We start from the raw sequence: 21,028 nt of genomic DNA on the forward strand, positions 1-21,028 counted from the left end.
GACTTTGGAGGCAGGCCTATGTCTCTGCATGCTCAGAACGTCAACAGGTAACAATGCACATGAATTCTTTCATGCACAGACACCCATGGTTATCATATAATTAATTATATAAATATTAAATAACTGAAACATTAGTATGGTGATTGGTCCAGTCCATACAAGGTTTTTGAAACTTTTGTGTACATAGTTTGTCAGATTTATAGTTTTTGTTTTTGTTCTCCTGTGTGTGTGGGTGCACCTCTCTGCAGAGGTCGTTCAGTGCCCGCTGGCGTCCGTGGGTCACCTTCTCGCTCCGCCCCCTCCTCTCGACCGCAGAACTCTTGGCGCTCGGCTGGAGGCGTCGGCCGTCAGCACAGCCTGCTGATGGAGATACAGCTCACCAAGGTACACTAATGCACTGATATCACTGGTTTGAAAATGTACGTTTTTTTAAATACATATTGGCATACAGACATATATCACTGTACCTCTGTCTCAACATGTGTCTCCTGTTTTGTCCTCCAGGTGTCGTTCCAGCATGAGTCCTACCCGGTGGCAGTAGCGGGGCAGGATGGGGAGGGGTCAGCAGCACCTGTGGTCGGGGTCGGTCCCGGTGGTGAGCAGCCGCTCTCCAGGCAGGTGTTCATCGTCCAGGAGCTGGAAGTTCGAGACCGACTGGCCTCCTCACAAATCAACAAATTCCTCTACCTCTACACTAGTGAGAGCATGCCCCGCCGAGCCCACTCCAACATGGTGAGACAGAGAGACGGAGGGTCTTTGATTAGAAACTGAGTTTTCTGTCGTGCACAGCATCTGACTTGGAGTCAAACCATCCTGATGTTGTAAATCTTTACTTACTTTGTGCACTTTCTATTTAGCTTAGCTTTAATGCAGTTAGGGACACGATGAACAGACTTTGAATGATAGTACTCATGTGGTGTGTCATTTTTGTAGTTGACTGTGAAGGCCCTGCAGGTGTGTCCTGAGTCTGGCCTCGGGGGGCCAGAGTGCTGTCTCCGGGTCAGCCTGCTGCCGCTGAGACTCAACATCGACCAGGTAACTTTTGGGACTGAATACTGAGAGCTGCTCTTGAACCTCGTCCATGAGGTGGTGGCACAAACAAAACAACTCTTACTGCAGAAATTATTTTGAGTACAGGTGTATTAAATCTGTTTGATCATCATAAATGAGCCGTTTCACACTCCACAGATGTTTCTTTGTAGCTCAAAATTCATTCAGTACCATTCATTCTGCTGTTTGTACTGCTCCCATAAAGTCTTCACGTCTTTTCTTATTTTTTTCTGTTTGTTGTGTAGGACGCACTGTTTTTCCTGAAAGACTTTTTTAGTAATCTAGCTTCCTCTGTTAATCCTTACCTGCCTGTGGATCCTGCAGCTGAAGGTGAGCTCTGCCAGGTCTTCTTTCTATCATTCATTTCTTTGATGTCAGATCTGCCGAGCTAATTTTTATGGAGTTGTAGCCTTTTTCTTGTTCATCGTTGTGGCACGATGAATTTTAATTAGCTACAGAGTACATTTAAATGATGACTGAGGTGAATTTTTAGCATGCTAGATTTGTGACCTGTTGTAATTTCTCTGTTTTCAGTGAAGGCAGATTTCTCCCAGAAGGGGTCTGAGGATCTAGAGATGGCTGCTGCTGCAGGTAGTCTTGGACCCGACCTCACAGCTTCTGTGGAAACTACCTACAGTGAGCAGAGTTCCTCTTCTGCCGGCTCCAGCGCCTCCTCTGACCAGCCAATCTACTTCCGGTATGTAGTGACTGAAAAGAGAGTGAGAAATCTAGAGAAACAGAATAAAAAAGAAAGAGCAGAGAATACTGTAAAGACGATGTAAGTTACTAGCTAGGAAACTCCTATGTTACAGATTCCAAAAAAGAAAAATCACCTCTAACAAATTAGCTTAAATAGAGTAACTCAAAGACTAAAAGTTTCAATGATTGATAAAGTTTCCCGCTTCTTGTCTCCACCCTTTTCAGGGAGTTTCGTTTCACATCTGAAGTGCCTATTTGGCTCGACTATCATGGCAAGCATGTCGTCATTGAACAAGTGAGTGGTCATTCAGAGATCCTGTCTACTAATTCAAACAAAAAGCTGAAGGGTTTAAATGATGCGTTTTCACACTTGTTGTTCCTCAGGGGACGTTTGCAGGGATTCTGATCGGTCTGGCCCAATTAAACTGCTCCGAGCTGAAACTGAAGAGGCTCTGCTGCAGACACGGGTAAAAACAAACGAACCAACAAGCAAACATTTCAGTTATTTTTCAGTAATTTGCCCTAAATTTGCTGTTAGTAGTTTGACTTTCTGAGACTTTCTGCATGTTCCAGTCTCCTCGGGGTCGACAAAGTGATTCAGTACGCCGTCACGGAGTGGCTGACGGACATCAGGAAGAATCAGCTGCCCGGCATCCTGGGAGGTGTCGGACCCATGCACTCAGTCGTCCAGCTGTGTAAGTTGCTTTTGTTTTCTGCAAACATTTTTACAGCTGCTTTCCATTATTGCTTGGATTGTGGTTCATACTTCCTCTCTCCTTCATCCTGTCCAGTCCACGGAGTGAGGGATTTGTTCTGGCTGCCTATAGAGCAGTACAGGAAGGATGGACGCATCATTCGAGGTCTCCAGAGGGGGGCAGCGTCCTTTGGTACCTCCACAGCATCTGCTGCTCTGGAGCTTAGCAACAGGCTGGTGCAGGCTATCCAGGTACTCTGAGTGCAGATCATGACTCTTAGTTACAAAGACGTTAAAAGCCTGAAGGTAAAGCACACACATTCCTAATATGCCAATAACTCTTCTGGTGTCTGTGTACCTCTGTGACAGGCTACAGCAGAGACCGTGTACGACATCTTGTCTCCAACACCTCCTCTGAATCGCTACGCCATCACCGAGGGCCGGGCCATCTCTAGTCGACCTCGAAGAGTCGCCCAGCCTGCAGACCTTAGGGAAGGAGTGGCCAAGGCCTACGACACCGTCAGAGAGGTACGTGCCCAAATAGACGCTCTTAAAATGTAGAAAGAGTTCGTGGGTTAGAGGCCAGGGTTAACCAGGGCTGAGGATGAAAAGAAAATATCTGCAGCTACATCTATGTTGGTAGAAGAGGTTAACTATATGTTAAAAGGCCTTGTAGAAACTTCCACATGCAAGAATGCAAAGGGGGTTGAAACCCTAAATTTTTAGACTAAACTGTCTGCTCTCTTTGCTCTCCAGGGAGTGATTGACACGGCCCAACAGTTGTGCGATGTAGCATCCCGCGGCCACGAACAGAAAGGTCTCCCCGGAGCCGTGGGCGGCGTCCTGCGGCAGATCCCGCCCACTGTAGTCCGACCTTTAATAGTGGCCTCTGAAGCCACCTCCAATCTGCTGGGTGGCATGAGAAACCAGATCAAACCGGACGCCCGGAAAGAAGATTTCCTCAAGTGGCGCACAGAGGACGGCCAAGAATGAGGACAGCTTTTTGTGTCTGTGTGTGAGGGGAAGTGTGTGTGCGTACGTGTATACGAGAGTATGAGATTATGATCTGGGAAAGTCTATTCTGTGGGAATCCATGGGTTGTGTGAGTAGCTGCATGTGTGTTGTGTCTAAAAAGAGTCAGCGTGTGCTCCAATGCAAAAAAGAGAAAAGGAAAGAAGAAGAAATTAAAAAAAAATGACTAACTACTGCTGCAGTTCCTGACGCACAGTGTTTAATGTTGCTCCCACATACATAGACGTGCAAGACTTCATTTTTCTGTTCGGCATTCGCTCGTTTTCCCGCTCTCTGTAACACACTAGTGTTTTTCTTCTTAACGTCAGTGCAAACATATCGCCGTCACTTTCTGCCGGCTTCATTTTCAGTGTGACCCGGGCAGAGGGGGCAGGTAAGATTATCACGCTCTGTGTTTCTTCACTCATTTGTGTGCTCTGAACTGTGATGCTTGAAGCTGTTTGTAATTTGAAGCAGCGATTTCAAGCACGAGTTGCACGGAGCGCTGAGAAGGGATGTTTATAACTGAGAGCAGTTTCACTTTAATGAGCTTTCTGCAGATGAGTGGGGGGTACCTGTCTTTGGAGGGGGGTTGCCATGTGTTAGTTTTGCTCTCTTTGTGCTCATAATGGAAACTGAAAATATTTTGATCAAGTGTCCTTTGCTTAACACCCTTGCAGATGGTACAAAGCTGTGTGATTGGTTTAGCTGTGACTCCCACTATGCACCCGCTACCCTCAGTGCTGTTATTCGTGCCATAAACCTTACAGTGTCCTTTTTAACTAGTTTGTGTTGCCTTCCTCGGATCTGTACCTCATCCCCTACTCAAAGCTCAGCACATACAGTGGCATACCTGACTGAACAGAAACAACGGGTCACATGAAGTCTCTAAATTTTGTAGCATATTGGATTCTGCTCGAGCTTCACGAAGATGAACGTTTTTCCAAGCTGACGTCACTGCAGCTCTCCTGTTAAATGTCAGATCCTTGGATCTCAATTAGCCCACTATGTCCTCAGAAGTCCTCTGCCCACATCTTTAGTTGCCTTTCTGCATTGATTTTGTAATTGTCTCTTCTTCTTAGTTTTTTTTTAATATTATTATTATTATTTTGTTAAAGCATAAGTATTGTCATATTTGTTTTCAGAGTAAGAGTAAGGAGGTATGTGAATCTGGTGAAAATGGAGGATAGAAAAATTAGGGTTAAAAATGTTTTACATTTTCTTTTTTTGTTTGTTTTTAATCAGTGTGAGGGACGCGTGTCTGTCTGTCTGTCTGTGAATGTGTGAGGATGAGAAAATGTGTTTGCGCGCATGATGCACGTCTGTGAAGGTGACAGGTTGATGCTTGTTACACCTCTTGCGTGTAATTACTATTTACTATATCATAAACTGTATGAATGATCTGTATAATACAAAGATGAGGATTATACAAAATTAATAGAAAAATTAAAAAAATTTGAGTATAAAAACCGAACAGCTGTCTGCCTTTATTTATTGTATTTTTAATTATTATGATTCTTATTATTGTTATTATTATTTATTTATTGTATCTATTGGTAATTTAAGCAGTGTTGTTGCTGTACAGTTTGTATACTGTGGCATTTCAGGAACTTACTTGTAATTACTTGCATCCAAAATGATGGCCGGTATTGTATCTTCACTTGTTTAAAAAGTTAAGACTGAAAGTAACTCAATCGTGAGCTGGTGCAGTAATAAAACCTGTAAGTATGTACTGGTGCATCAATAATTATATTGCACATCCTGAGTATTGATAATATTTTTATAAAATATACTGAGAATAGTGTATTTACATATATTTATTTACTTTTTTAACTTTTTAATCTCTTTTATTACTTCTTTCTCTGATAATTGTTGTGCATGTTGCGTGAGGTAACGGCTATTACAAAAAAAAATCACACTTTTTAATTTTTACACTAAATACATAATAATGGGTGATTCTATATTTGGAGGAAAATTTAGACTTCAGAAATTACAAAAGAACAAAAGACAGAGAAACTTTATAATTTTCTACTATGTGTTTAAGAAAAACACACAAACGGTTTGAAACTTTGTGGAAGTGGAAGTAGACCAAAGGTCACCATGTGTAGACCTTCTACCCATGGTGTTCATGTCTCTTCCTCTTGGTCATCTCTCTGCTTTGTCTCCTCCTGTCCCGGGCTAAATGGGTGTTACCGAAATCTACAAAATAAAGGATATATAAATTTCGCTGCCAAAAACGGATTTTCCAGAAACTTGCAGTGCAAAATTACTGTTATGCAATATATATGTATATATATTAAAATACGTTAATATTATGTAAACACGTTAAACTGGTTGGATCATTACAACAAACATGGAAAAAAAGAAAAAAGAAAAGAAAAGGTGGATTTATAACTTACTTTGTAATTTGACCTGCAGTTTGTTACTGCAGAAGTAGGAACAAGAGAAAAAAAACAAAAAAGAGGGGTGTTCAGAAGCTACTTTATATATTACATATTTTGGAAACATTTTTGTGCAATTTATACGACAAATATTTGTTTTAGTATTTTTGTGGTACGGAAAATGTGCCTTTATAAAAAAATTTACCCCTAATAATAAATTAAAAGACACTAGGAATCAACGGAAGCTTTGGGAATCTTTTATGCGACGTACCGCCGTCACTTCCGGTGCACATGTAAACTCCGCAGCGTGGTTTACGTGTAGCTGTCAGAGTGTTTGCAGTTTTCTGGCTTTTTAGCGCCTGTTTGTAAACATGAAGCTCCTCACGCACAACATGTTGACGTCTCACGTGAAAGGGGTCACCAAGGGATACCCACTGCTCATCAAGGTAACCGCGAACACCTGGACAGAAGCTAATTCTAAAACACCAGAGCTCACCGAGCTTATCGCGACACACGTTTTCTGCTAACGCCGAATTCTAGTGTTTAGGGTTGATTTATGCAGCAGCAGTTAACAGTTCGCTTTTTACTGTAAGGCTAAGACCTGAAGGATTAGAGAGAAACCCAAACAATCAGCTGTTTCCCTCTGAGCTGCATTTGGCAACAGTGGGAAGGAAGAACTCCCTTTTAGTTGGGAGATCCAGGCTCAGGGAAGAGAAGCCATCTGTTGTTTCTCTGCGGTTTTTATGGCTCATATCTTTGCTATTTTGGTAAATAGGCTCTAATCAACATAATTTATGAAGGGGACATATATAAAATAAAGAAATGTCTTATTAAAAAAAGACATTTTTAATGTCAGACTCAGGGAGCGCTTTTACCTCGATAAGAATATGGAAAAGTAACTTGATAGGCTTGCTAAGGCTTGATATTGTTATAAGTCAAAAATTAAGAACAGTTTAATTACCAACACGAATCCAGGAAGAGTTAGCAGGGTCAGGAGTAAGAGGAGAGTAATAAAGGGAGAGTACAGAGAGACGAGGACAATGTTTATGTTTTTATCTTTATATATAAAATGAAATGTGCTGTACAAATAAAATTGCCATTACACGCTGTAACAGTTGCTGAATCACTGAAATGCACTTTACACTGAGCATTTTATCACGTTGTCTGATTTCTGCTTATGTGAATCGTGTGTGACTGTATCTACATTTTTATGCAGCAGATGGCAGGGCAGCACTCCTAATGTCACTAACCTCTGCTTCAGTGACAATAAAGCTTAATTCAAATTTTATTCTTGTGAAATCCAGTGTAAGATTTTAAGTAGTAACGATTAATTAAAAATATTCTTTTCCTGGTACACACGACAGAGTGGTTGATAGTTACTGCTGCTGTTTCCCCCATAAACATCTTTTATTTTTATTTCTTTCTTTTCATATACAGTTAAATGTAAAAAAGCACAACAGAAATTTGGATATTATCTCAGGGGAATGTTGAAGATGGTCACATTGTACATCAGCTGTGTAACATTTCATTGAAAACAAGTATATAATTGCGGCAAACATTAAAATGTTTCTCATCTATAATTATTAATGGGTTGCATTTAAACCCAAACCAAATATGCACATCTGGTCTTGTGTGACATCACGCGTGCGTGTTTTGAATGAGTGTTAATAAAATGTTACTGAACATTTTAAACTCGTGCGTTCTCTGTTGTGCAGGCCACTGAGGTGAAGGTGAACGAGGTGGAGTTTAACCCTCAGTTTGTCAGCCGGATGATCCCCAAACTGGAGTGGGGCGCTCTGGTCCAGGCAGCGGAGGAGGTGAGTCAGACATCACCGACTTTCATTGTTGATGCTAAACTGGCTGTAGTGGGGTGCGAGTGTGAACGAATGAATGTTTAATGGACTGGTTACCTGTTCAGGTTGTGTCCTGCCCCTCACTCTGTTTGTTGGGATGGGCTCCAGTGAACCTGAGCTGGATGAGTGGTTAAGAAAATGATTCAAAGTGGCATAAAAAGAAAAGGAGAACTAATATTCAGTGAGCACCCTTTGCCTTAAAAGTAGCATCAGTGCTCGGCACGCTTGCTTCTTAAGATGAATAATAAGGGAGGTTGTTTTGAGTGTGTGTGGATTTCTTCTCCCTCTTCATGTGACCACAGGCTGAATAAGGTTATTTTTTATGACTCTGGCTTTTATGTATGAGGTTGTTGTCAACCTGGCGATACTGCATCAATCTAATTGATCCATAAAGCGTCACAGGACTTTGTGTTTATAAAAAATGCTCCACAGTAAACTTTCACTGGGGTGCATGTTGTAACGTAAACACCCGATGCAATCCTTTTTCTCTCTGCAGCTGGGTCATCGGCAGGACCTGCCAGGCGAGCTGGTGCAGGACTACGAGAAAAACGAAGACTTCCTGAAGAAAGTGCACCGAGTGCTGTTAGAGGTAAATGGCTCCAAGATGCCAATTTAAAATTTTTAAGAGCGCGGTAATGTGTGCGGAATTTGCACTATGGTGCCACCTAGTGGTGACTTCTTGTCTGTTGCGTTGTAGGTGGAGGTGATAGAGGGCTGTCTGCAGTGCCCTGAATCAGGACGGGAGTTCCCGATCTCCAAAGGAATCCCCAACATGCTGCTGAATGAAGACGAGGTGTAGATGGCACCGCGGCGGTTCCCATTCACCTTCTCACCCCTAAACTGTGTTTCTGACTCTGGACTGCGTGCATTCAGAGACAGGCTGGACTCTGGCCAGAGTTGGAAAACGGGCCACTGGTTTGGTTGTAGTTGTGGCATCTGAACAGCCGATTCTGCCAGTGGAGAAGATTTGACGATTAACAGATGGAAACGTTCCCTGAGAGTAACCCCCAGTGCTTTTATTTGTATTTATTTTTGTAACTGTTTTGACTCCTTTCTTGTTTTTACTTGTCTTTTCTTTTTTCTTTTCCTTTTTCAATAAAACTGTCCAGATTTTCATGACAGCCAGAGTCATTAGTGGGAAATATGGATTCAGTTATATGCTAAAATATAACCCTGAGAGGCTGGCTCTGAACCCCATCCTGCCTTCTGCTAAGGGCCAGATGACGTGGCAGTGGCTTGTCTATATTTGGCTTTGAGGAAAAAGAGGCAGAAATGGCAGGCAGGCAGGCTGGAGGTTGTTTTTGAGGAAGTCTTTCTATTTTTTTTTTTTTTTTTTTTTGTCCTTGAAGCCACATATTACAGCTCTCATGCACGCACGCACACACACAGAGTCAGACACAGACAGAGAAAACACCCCACCTGGGCATGCTCCTCTGATCTGAGATGGTCCGTGATATGTCTGATCTTTGTAAGATCGCTGACAGGAGGATTTGAGCGCCGTGTTGACTAATTGGGCGTCTTTCATCGTCTTCTTTCTGATGTGAAGCGGCAAGCAGTCAAGTTAGAGCAGGAGCCTGTTTGTTCGAAGGCGCTGTTATCATTTTTAGAAACACTGCCAGGACAGACGACGAAGGGGGAGGTTGCCCTGACCAGAAGCCTAAAGGCAGCCTGAGTCTCTCCTACCTTTCCCTTCTACTTACAGCAATTACAGGCCTCTACCCGCAACTATAATAACGGTATAATGGGATGGCAGCAGAGCAGCAATAAAAGCCACCCCTGACAGATTAATAGTCCTCTCTGAGTTAGGAGCTGTAATTAACAATAAGACCGAAGAGGAACAGAGAGAAATGTAAGGCGCTAGATTGAAAGCTTAAAGAGATAAAGATTTTTTTTAAAGCGGGGGATCGACTGCCTTTGGAGTGATTTAATAAAATTCGGAGTAAGCCTCTAAAGTCTGCATGAACAAGTCAAAGCCTGAAATCACACCTAGCCTAAAGCTGCATTTTGAAATCAGCATTTTCATGTTGCATAAATATTTAAAAGAGGTTTCACATTTTGGGAAATGGGCCTTTTAGCAGAAATCGATACCACTCTCATCTGGCTCTACTGGCAGGTGACAAATGGCCATCAACAGGAGCGCTGAAACTCTTAAATTTACAGTTTTTATTGTTGGATTAGTGATTGTCAGGATCTGTGGGTTTCTAGAGACGTAGCTTGAGAGTACTGAAGTGGTTGATCACCGCTTTTCTAATCTAAACTTTGCATTTCCCTTTTAGTATTTTTGATACTGCTGTACGCAGGGCTTCTTGACTTTACTGCATTTTCACAGGTTTTTAGGAATAATTGATTGAAGGCGTCAGAGCCCAGTGATGTTTCACTCTGTGGGAGTCACAGATGTAATACTGACATTTAGCTCCTTGCATGCACTCACGTCTTTAGGTACACCTGTTCAGCTGTTTGTTAATGCAAATAGTTATTTAGTGAATCACAGAAATACAATTCATTTAATATGAAAGAATGAGGAAGAAAGGTGATTTAAGTGGCTTTGAACATGGCTTGGTTTTAGGGCTGGTCTGAGTATTTCAGAAACTTTGGATCTGCTGGGATTTTCTCCAAACAAACAACCACCTCCAGAGTTTACACAGAATGATCTTAAAAAGAGAAAATATCCAATGAGCAGTAGTTCTGTGGGTGAGAACACCTTGTTGATGTCAGAAGAATATAGCCATACTCCTTCGAGCTGACAGAAAGGCAACAAAAACCCAAATAACTACTCATTACAACCCAGGTATGCAAGGGAGCATCTATAAACAGAAAAATTAAACTATGAATAAAATGAGTTCAAAAAAATTGGACAATGGAAGATGGAGAAAAACGTTTGCTCTGATAGGTCTCATTTCTGCTGCAACCTTTGGATGAAAGGGTCAGACTTTGTTGGAGACGATGTGAAAGCATGGATCCATCCTGCTGTGTATCAACAGTTTAGGCTGCTGCTGCTGGTGTAATAGTGTTGAGGGTATTCTATTGACACACTTTGGGCACTTTGAATGTTATGTAGACATTACAGCATACCTGAGTATTGTTTCTGACCATGTCCATCTGTTTACAACCCATCTTCTGATGGCTGCTTCCAGAAGGATCACAAACTGTTTTCTTGACGACTTCTCTGTACTCAAATTCCCTCCCCGCTCACCAGATCTCAATCCAACACAGCACTTTTGGGATGTCCTGGAACAGGATTCATATTATGGATGTGCAACTGACAAATCAACAGCAACTGTGTGATGCTGTCACGTCAACATGGACCAAAATCTCTGAATAAGGTTTCCGGCACCTTGTTGAATCTTTGCCCCGAAGAATTAAGGCAGCTCTGCAGACAAAAGGTGGTCTAGCATGGTACTAACACCGTGTATCTAACAAAGTGGCAGGTGTACACTATAAACATGTATAATTTGGCTATTTTACACATATTAAGCAAAGGTAATGTAAAGATTTAGTTCCTCAAATGCCGAGCTACTCCTCTGGAGCGGTTTAGTTGCGGGGAGAGGGTGGTGAATTTTTGTGGAGAAAATAATTGCAAAATGTGCAGCTATGTGTGTGTGCCTCCTCTGGAGGGAGGAAGATGGTTTTTACCTACATAATAATACACTGCATTCACTCTGGTGGCATCCCGCCCCACCATCACCACCACCACCATCCCTCCCTCCCTTCCAGCCTCCTTCTCTCTCTGTCTCAGTCTCAGAGTTTCTCACAGAGGATCTGCAGAATAATGGAGTAACATCCTGCAGCAGGTCTGTGTGTCTTCAGCAGAGCTTTCAGCCCAGCGTTCACCAGGCTGGAGCTCATTTAATTTGGGATCTGCAGGTCACTGTAAAGTTTCCTCTCTTTTTTTTTTTAACTCACAGCACAAGGACTTCTTTCTTATGTTTTCTGCGTCATGTATTTTTACGTCGTCTGACTTTTTCCGTGTTTAGATGTTTATATGAGGGGTTTAACAGGCCCACCGTGTTTTTTCCAACATAAATCACATTTTTTTCTACGTTTCAGTACAGCCCGCTCACTGTTTACCTATAACGGGGAATGGGAGGACCTCACTAGGTTTTCCAAGTTGTAGCTAGATTCTCTGGAAGCGGATATGGGACAGTCTTTTGCTCCACACATGGGTGTTTCGGGGGTGAAGGCACGGGAGCTCTGTTGCTTTCGGTAAACTGCTCCGCTCAGGTTGTTGTTTGAAGGATTTGCGACATGGGCTGAGCTCTTGTGACGACTCTGTTCTCCTGAAAGCTGTTCGCGTATCCGAGGATGGACGGCGGAAAACGGAGATAACGTTTTAACTTTCCGGACAGACTTTCGTTAAAAAACGCCACTTATACACGAAGAGAGAGCGCGCACGGCGGCAAGGGACACCAGAGCTCTCCGAGCGCACCAGACTGGACCTGAAGAGTCACGAGAAATTTCCAATCACTTCATTTTTACATTTTTACAGTGTTTTGTTGCAGTTTTATATTTTTCTTTTTAAATTAAAACAGCCGTTTATTCTTAGATGCAGTAAGTTAAATGTAGATTTTAAAGAATAAATAATGCGTCCTTGTGTGTTTGGTGCTTGGCGCATCTATGAAAATGTTATAAAACTACAAAATCAGAAGTGTGAAATCAGCAGATGCGGTTTTCCTTTTTTACATGACGCGGTTTTGACCAAATTAACACATTAGAGCTGGATTTTTCAAAATAGTTTATTGATCTAAGTTAGAAAGGCTCGGTTTTCACCCTCAGTCTCGCAGTTTAAATCATTTTACGCACACGTTTCTGCGCGCTTGGCTTGGAGACGCAGCTTGTTGGTCAGAGCCCACTGCGCTGAATTATCTCCGTCCTCGCACCTCCCCGGACAATGTGGCTTCCCCGTCTCGCGCTGGTGCTGCTGCTCCGGTTCTCCGGTGTATTCCTGGTGGAGGGCTTCAACACCTGCCAGTCCATCAACCTGGACGCGCAGAAGTCTCGACGCATCGAGGCGGTGCGCGGTCAGATCCTCAGCAAGCTCCGCATCCGCAGCCCTCCAGATGACGACGACGACGTGCCACCACCGAGCTCGGTGCCCCCGGAGGTCTTGCTGCTGTACAACAGCACGCGGGAGCTGCTGAAGGAGCGCGCGCGCCAGGCCGAGTCCGCGTGCGAGCGCGAAAGCAGCGAGGAGGACTACTACGCCAAAGAGGTGCAGAGGATCGACATGCTGCCCCCCCGCACCGACACAAGTGAGTCCTGACAGGGGTTCTCAATGTGTGGCCCGGGGTCCCCAGTGGTCACTTTAGAAGAATGAAAGTATGTACTAGTTTGAAACGTCTGAATATCCAATCCCATCCGGGTAAAACAAACACAGAGGCCTCTATTCGCTGTTGTTGAGCATTAATTATGTAATTGAATCTCAGTGAATTACAGCGAAAAAGTAACAATGTTGCCATGTTTTATTTTCTTTTTTTTAAACTCTTAAATAGCAAATCAGGTGCATGTTTTCCCCTCATGAGAGATTTATTTGAACCTCCTCAGGTCCTGCATCCTGAACAGACTGAACAGTCCCTCCACCCATATCATAGCAGCAGTGACTGATAATTATCTAAGTTAAAAAACAAAACGATTTTCTGACTGCTGATGGATTAGTAGTTCTTGAATATTGTATCTGATTTTGTGAGTCTGTCTTTGATTAACCTGTTTGGTTTAATAGTTCAGTCTCCTAACTAAGCTTTATAAACTACCTGCTTTTATCAACTTTAACTACGTATATAGCAGGTTCTCTGTGCACCATTTATTATCAGTTTATATAAATATTTGTAATAAATTCTAACACAAAAAGAGCTGAAAGCAGCAAGTGTGACATTTTTAATTAATATATATATTTTGGCAACTACTGTAACCCATAGTGCTGTGCAAAAGTCCTGAGCCACCCTTCAGTTCCTTATATTTTACCGTACTTGGGGAAAAAAAGTATTTATTCTAATGTGCTTGAAAATCAATATTTGGTATGACTACTTTATTCTTAACTCTTTTCGTCAAGCTTTCTTTTTATTTATTTAAGCAGTCTTCAGGTAAGCTTCTCAGGGCTCCTTGAAAGACATTCGAAGATCGTGTTTGGATGTTGGCTGTCTTTTGCTCCGTTGTCTGTTGGGATGATCCCACGCTGCTTCAATTATGCTGAGGTCTGATCTGGATCCATCACTCCATGAGACCTGTTGCCACTGAATTTCAGTCCAGTTCTTTCATAATTTTGTACAACTCAGCCTTTTTTCCATGTTTCCCTTCCTTTAAATCACTTCCTGACAGCCACCCTTCCACTGAGACTATTTCTAATCAGTCTACAGTGAACAGCAGATGGATCAACCGAAGGTCCAGGTCCGTTTCTCAGGTCCTACGTCAGGCTGGATTTTTTCCTGTCCTGCAGACAGATTGTAGACCTGCTGTCTTTTGTCTTCCACTTGTCCAATTTCCTCAGTTTTTCAAGGACACGCTGCACAGCTTGCTGAGATAGGCCAACTAATAGCTCTTTGGAAAAGCATCTTGTTGTTGCAAAAATGCTATTTTATGCCTGTTAAACTGTGTTATGTTTTATAAATTTAAACGATGTATTTTTGTGTCAGGTTGGTAGTAACAAAGTAACATTTATATTTCTTGATAAATACAACAGAATAACTACTCTGTAGTCTGCTGTAAACCACATGCTTAGTAGGGGGACCTAAAGGAGAAGCGTTAGTAGTAGTAGTCAGTAAGAAGTTTCTGGCTGTTTTAAATCGTAGCTACTGCTGTGAGACACTGTACTACTGCACATCCCATCTTCTAAAAACTAAAAACTACCCCAGATGTGCCCCTCAGTAATGCACTCTGCTTTCCTGCCCCATCAGAGCACTTTCATGGAGTCGATCCACCAGCTGTGGAAAGAAAACTCGGTGTGTTGATGGATCTTATTTGGAAGATTTGAAGATTAATGGTGCTGCTGATATTACATGGTGCATAATTGTATAACTGTCTAGGTGTTTGGGGATGTTTCACACAGGAAACCCATGAGCACAACAATCAGCCATATATTAAACATAAGCCCGACACATTTAGCCTCTTTACCAAAACCTATAATTACGTCCGAGACAATCAGTCCCACAGTGCAGTTTTAACCCATAGTATAAATACAGCATTGTGTGAAGGCACGAGATGTTGTTGGAGCATTAGTCATCCACAGTGCTTTGTTTTGCTCCCTCAAGATGCGGTGCAGCCAACAGCACCCAGCCCCCACTACAGAGTCGTCCACTTTGACGTCAGCGGAGTCGACCTGACTAACAGCACTCTGGTCAAGGCTGAGTTCAGGATCTTCAGAGCCCCCAACCCACAGGCTCGGGCCTCGGAGCAGAGAGTGGAGCTCTATCAGGTATATCCATTATTCTCAGTGAGCGACAGTCTGATTTGATCTTAAAGTCAGAAGATTGTTATTTATAATTCAACCCAACACAGAAACATCTCTTATGTATCGATGAAATGGGGATCTAGCTCCTTCTGTGTGTTTGTTGTCTCAGCTGCTAAAGCCGGATGAAGACAGCACATCCACTCAGCGTTACATCGACTCGCGCACTGTTCAGCCAAAAGCAAAAGGAGCCTGGATCTCTACGGAGGTCACAGAGACTGTAAAGGACTGGGTGTCAGAGCCAGGTGAGCTTCAGCACCAGCGAGTCGTTACCAGCTTGCACTGCGATCCATACATCAGTGTTTGCACTTCTCTTTCCCTTCTTCCCTCCCATAGAGAATAATCTTGGCCTGAAGCTGGGCGTCCACTGTCCCTGCTGCACCTTCGTCCCATCCACCAACAACATCGTTCCCAACAAGAGCGAGGAGCTGGAGGCCCTGTTTGCTGGTCTGTTGCAGTCTTTTATGATAGAAAGACTTTATAATCATGCATTTATGTGCACTGCAGATGCCGCTAAAAGCACTCTAGTCCAGGAACTGACCCAGTGATGGGACCCAGTGATGATGATGATGCTCCTTATTCTGTCATATAAATTGTTAAAAAGGTAGATGCAGACGTAGTCCATGTGAGACTACATTTTAGGCTTCAGTCTAATTTAAATGTTTCAGTTTTGCTACTTATGCCTCTGAGTGACGTCAATGAGACATGCTGTCCCTGATATGGTCCTCTGAGCCACACAGAAGCCCCACCCACCCCTGTTCAACTGTTTCTGAGGGGCAGCGAATCAGGAGGAGGAGAAGAGCCAAAATGGCTTGTTTCATTTGTTTGCTTCATTTTGTTACTGATTATGTCCTTAAAATCAGCACAATCAGCCTCTTTGCGCAGATGCTCGTTTTTAGATGGCTGTTTGGGATTCATCGTTAGTTGTACTGCAGCTACGTGAGATTGTTTTTCGCAAGAACAACTAAGCAAGACAGCCAGCGTGCCAGCAAGACTTAAGAAACTTCAGTTGTGTCTTGGCAGTCTTTTGAGTTGCGAAATGCAAAGTTCACAGATTTGGAAGAGTTGAAGATTTATGAGCGCAGCAAAAAAAAACAAGATTAAAAAAAAATCCAGCAGGTCAAAAAAGTGAACATAAATAACAAAAATGATTTATGAATCACTCACACACTATCTTACAGGAATAATGGAAAAACTGTTCCTCCACACAGTGATACTACTGAATACCAGACTGTCTGTGTTGCTTCATTTAGGCCCCCAAATTATGGCGCTTTCCTCAGGGCTTACTCTCAACTGAGCCAAGTCAGGTTTTGCACACGTGGGGGAAAAGAAATTCAACTTGCGATACTGATGTAAGACAAGCAGGGGCTTGTTTTGAGCGTCTGGCTCCTGTAGCTCAGAAAGAGTGAAGCAAAAAAAACGATCCATGAGTCAGACAAAGAGTCAGACCATCGTTTCTGCTGTAGGAAACATCTGGTTTACATATTACTTCTGTCATATTTGTTCAATGACATTCAAAATGTGCACAAGAACATTACTTCTGCTGCCTTCTTAGAAAAACAGAGTCTTTAGAGGGTAAGAATCAAAGAGGTGACGGCGCCTTTCACGGACAGATTCAGTAGTTATTGCTGCGTATGAAAAAACACTTTTTCTGGCACTCACACCGGGGCTGGCTGACTAACTTTAAAAACATCATGCACACAATCTTCTGCATTTTTAACAGTGCATTTACTTGGAATTTAAATATATTTGGATTGAAAAAATATGCTTAAAAAAAGTGTGAACTAAATGCCTCGGCCTGGCAGAAAGACAGCGTGGAGTTTTGGGAGGGGCAGCAGTCGCTGCTGCAAAATGAAAGCATTTCCCATGCTTAGAGTATTGCACAAACCATAGGAATTAAATCACATTAGCTTTGAAACAAAGCGACGTCCGCCCACAGACTCTGGTGGAAGACAGAAAGTTTTAGTTTTTCATCCTAAAAAAAAAAAAAAAAAAATTCCTCCTTCTGTAGGCGTGGATGATGAGCGGCTCCGTCAGATGAGGAAGCCTGGTCAGGTGAAAGGACAGGCAGACTTCAGCACCAAGACGCCGCACCTCATCCTCACCCTGCTGCCCAGCGACAGAGTGGATAACCCGGCCAGGAAGAACCGCAAGAAGAGGGCGGCCGCCATCGACACCTCACCTGCTCCCGGTAGGCCGCCGACCAGCCGCTCGTGTGGTGGTTTAGTGCGACTGACTGACAGCGCTGACACTCCTCCAAGATTTGTAGTTTTGTAATTCTGAAATCTAGTTGTGGGGAGCACTCGGTTTCATTTTGTTTTTTTCCTCGTGACCCACTTTGCAGACAATTGCGCGGCAAAACTAACAGCGCTGACCCTGTTTTTAGACTGCAGGCCAGCGGGCATGCAGCGTTTTATTTAGACTACCTCACGCCTGCAGGGAAAACTCTGGCAGCCCTGCATAGTTATTACCATGTGATGGTTGGTTCTTCGATGGTGACCTGTGGTATTTTCCCATGACACTGAAGAGAAGGGTGGGAGCTGAACTACATATTGTGTGTGTGTGTGTGTGTCTCAGTGGCTCGGACCAGGGCTGCTGCCTGCGCTCGCTCTACATCGACTTCAGGCGTGACCTCAACTGGAAGTGGATCCACGAGCCAAAAGGTTACAAAGCCAACTTCTGTGCCGGCAACTGTCCTTACCTCTGGAGCGCCAACAACCACTACAACATGGTGAGCCTCAGGGGTCAAAGGTCACCTGGCTACTAACCAAATCTGTTTAATCTTTGTTGTTCTTTCTTATAAATTTTGCCATAAAGACTTTTAATAATCAATAATTGTGGTTAGTTAACAGCTGTCATTTGACATGTTTTGCTTTTGCTAAGAAAAAATGTCTTTATGTCCGTTAAATTATGAATAATAATTGGATAATAAGATCAGTATATGTGCAGGTAATCTCTGTGAACCAAAATATAGGGATACTCCTAATATACAGCTATGGATGTAAGCACAGAAGCCCCACCCACCTGCAGTTTAAAGCTTCTGTTTGCAAGGGACAGCCAATCAGAAGAAAGCTGGGTTAAAGTGGTGGTTCTCAAACTGTGGGACAGGCCACACCCGGGGGCACAGAGCCACTGCAGGTGGGATTGTTATTTTCAACTCGCATTTTTATTTATTGTTAATGATTAATGAAAAACAATGTGGGTGTGTGGAGTGAAGTTAAAGAGGCGCATGCCAGGAAAAGTTTGAGAACCACTGGCCTAAAGGGAGAACAGCAAAAACAGCTGGGAGCGGCTGCACCGAGGCCCAGCATGAGGTAAATAAGGATTATTTTGAAGTGGGAATCATGCAAAGCTACACTAGTGCATAGTAGCTGGAATTAAACTTAATCTGTGCCCTTAATAGAACAGAATTGGTATAGGCAGTTTTTGGGCTTGTTACTAATTAGCCGAGTCCATGTGTGGATACCTCGATATTAGCAGCTTCCCATATCTCATGAGATCCTAGTTCAGACTAATAACTTGGATTACCTTCTCCAGTAGGACAAATGTGTTCTTTTTTTTCAACATATATTTCTTTCCAATTTGGAGATTCATGACCTTTAGTGATGAATATTTTGAATGGAAACAGTGACAGACCTTCTCGCTGCTGAGACACGGCCAAATTATATAAACAGAAAACATCTGTGATTGTCAGAAAAATCTGAGCAGCTCCTCCTCAGCCCGTGTGCTAAAACACTCTGGTTTGGACCGAACTCCAATCAACGCTCGGCTTTGACGTTAACGTACAGAAAGTCTGAAATGCAGGCGACATTTTCCCGTAAGTGAGCCCTGAGCGCGCTGTTTGCGGCAGCTAAACACCACTTGGTTAACCCCAGCATCATAAATGGGCTGACACCTCACAGAAGCCTGTTAAAGAGCACATAGGTTTATGCAACCCAGCTGGCCCGTCTCACTCAGCGAAGGGCTTGGCCTGTAGCCTCACTGACTCTCACCTTTCTTGTACTTCACTTTAATATAGATGTGTAGAATTTCACATTTATTTTAACTTAAGTTTGCAGCAATTACACATTTTGCTGCTGTCAAAATGTGGCTTTAGTTTTAAGGCAGTTTGGCTGCTTTTGCTGTGCATATATTTTGGAGAAACTGACAGGATGTACTTAAAGAAGTCAAAATTGATTTGATTGCTATAGATTTACTTAGAGATCCCCCACATAAAATGCACAGAAAGCTACATTTTAACGTCTGAATATGAAGATTTAAAGCTAAAAAACGGACCTGGTAGGAATTAAACTTGAAAAGTTGGATAAGTGAGGGAAATGTAGAGACTCTGGAAAACAACCATTAAAAGTTATTTTTAAACTGGAATAAAACAGGAAGTTTTGAATTATCTTGATTTAGTTTTATACGTGCTGTTTATATCATTTTTACCAGTGAACAGAATCAGTCCAACCTTTTGTTATGTTTAGCTAAACTAACCAGATGCTGATATTAGGAGTGCCATTGAACCTCTCATCTAACTCTAAATAAGCAAATTTCCCAAAATGTCAAACTAACATTTCAGATTTGCCAACACATTTTTAAAAAGTACCAAAATAATCATGCAAAATGACGACAGACTGCATTTAAAAGATAGAGGTAGCCACTGGGACATTTGAAGCTTTGGGTTTAGCATGATGGCCACCACAATCTTTAACCCGAGTGTTAGTCGCATTATGCCAGCAAACACTCATTTAAGTGCATTCAAAGACTGTATGGGTGCACTCAGACACAGATACTAGAGAGATGCTAATTGGCGCTAAAAAAATAATAGTGTTGTAGAATTTTACTCCCTAAAACTGGAGCACAAACTTATTACTCTTATTAGACTCATATTATTTGTCAGTTATTTGCATTAAAAATGCTCCAAAAGGCACCAACAAGTTAGCAGAGGTAAGGCTAAGTAGGCACTAACTGGTCACTCAGACCTGGAACTGCAATCCTTAATACAATGAAACAGGTCAGTTATGAAAAAAAATCATGTCCACGCAGATGTTAAAAAAGGTAAATTATTTAAAGAGACCTAAACAGCTTGAGAGTCTGTGGGGATTGGCTCGTTTGTGGCCATTAGATGGACTGCCGTTTCTGGCACTTACCACATTGGCTTCATTTTTCAGCCCTGCTTAAACTTGGGCTGAACTTCACACTTTTCAGCATGTTCATTCATCACTCGCAGCACTAAACTTTGGATAAATCGCTCTAACATCTGCTCATTTCTGTTCCCGGGTCAGATTCTGCCCCTCTACAACAAGCTGAACCCCGAGGCCTCCGCCACACCCTGCTGCGTTCCTCAGGACCTGGAGCCCCTCACTATCATGTACTTCATAGGCCGCACACCGCGTGTTGAGCAGCTCTCCAACATGGTTGTGAAATCCTGCAAGTGCCGCTGAGGGAGGCAGACGGACTGATTTCAGGACCAAAGCTACAAACTGCTTCTCTCAGGGGGGGACACACTGATCCTCTGTTCACTAAGCTTCGCACCTCAGACTCATGAGATGTTATTTTTTTAATGCTACATGACTCCAGTATCAGGATTTTGCTTCCAAACTTCTGCTCTTCACGCTCTGGAACTTTCTGTTTGACTTGAACACTGTAAATACGGCAACTCAGCTCTATTAAACCCGTACTTTGATATTAAAATGAAATGGGGGTTGCTGTGCGCCTGCTGCATGAAAAGGATTCTTTTTATCAGGAGTTTGATTCCCCCTCTGTCGTTCTCCTGCGGCCGCGGGCAGCGGGGGCAAAGCTGACGTGTTTGCTTTAGGTTTGAAAGTGTTGATGAGAGGGAGGCGGTGTGGAAAGGTTTGCAGGCTGACTGAGATCTTTAGGCGAAGGAGGCCGGGAACAGATAGAAAAGAGAGAGAGG

At 42.9% G+C, this 21,028-nt stretch overlaps 2 protein-coding genes and 1 pseudogene across 2 annotated transcripts; all 3 read left to right on the forward strand.

Moving 5' to 3' along the window:
- Positions 1–6: 6 nt before the first annotated feature.
- Positions 7–4,706, forward strand: LOC146582625 (autophagy-related protein 2 homolog A-like). The gene is made up of 12 exons (XM_085245601.1): positions 7–47; positions 249–384; positions 505–732; positions 934–1,035; positions 1,296–1,380; positions 1,585–1,747; positions 1,975–2,044; positions 2,134–2,216; positions 2,323–2,444; positions 2,541–2,695; positions 2,813–2,971; positions 3,200–4,706. The coding sequence occupies exons 1-12, from the start codon at positions 19–21 to the stop codon at positions 3,434–3,436; spliced, it is 1,569 nt and encodes a 522-aa protein (XP_085101727.1). The 5' UTR covers positions 7–18; the 3' UTR covers positions 3,437–4,706.
- A 1,417-nt stretch (positions 4,707–6,123) lies between these two features.
- On the forward strand, positions 6,124–8,807 carry LOC146582626 (multifunctional methyltransferase subunit TRM112-like protein). Its single transcript, XM_085248496.1, has 4 exons — positions 6,124–6,281; positions 7,551–7,652; positions 8,185–8,277; positions 8,386–8,807. The coding sequence occupies exons 1-4, from the start codon at positions 6,207–6,209 to the stop codon at positions 8,485–8,487; spliced, it is 372 nt and encodes a 123-aa protein (XP_085104622.1). The 5' UTR covers positions 6,124–6,206; the 3' UTR covers positions 8,488–8,807.
- Positions 8,808–11,437: 2,630 nt separating this feature from the next.
- On the forward strand, positions 11,438–20,712 carry LOC146582627 (transforming growth factor beta-2 proprotein-like; annotated as a pseudogene).
- The last annotated feature ends 316 nt before the right edge of the window (positions 20,713–21,028 follow it).

The sequence above is a fragment of the Mchenga conophoros genome, linkage group LG2, assembly GCF_057382185.1.
Source record: "Mchenga conophoros isolate Kocher_MC1m ecotype Shallow Benthic linkage group LG2, M_conophoros_male_GT1.1, whole genome shotgun sequence".
Taxonomy (NCBI): domain Eukaryota; kingdom Metazoa; phylum Chordata; class Actinopteri; order Cichliformes; family Cichlidae; genus Mchenga; species Mchenga conophoros.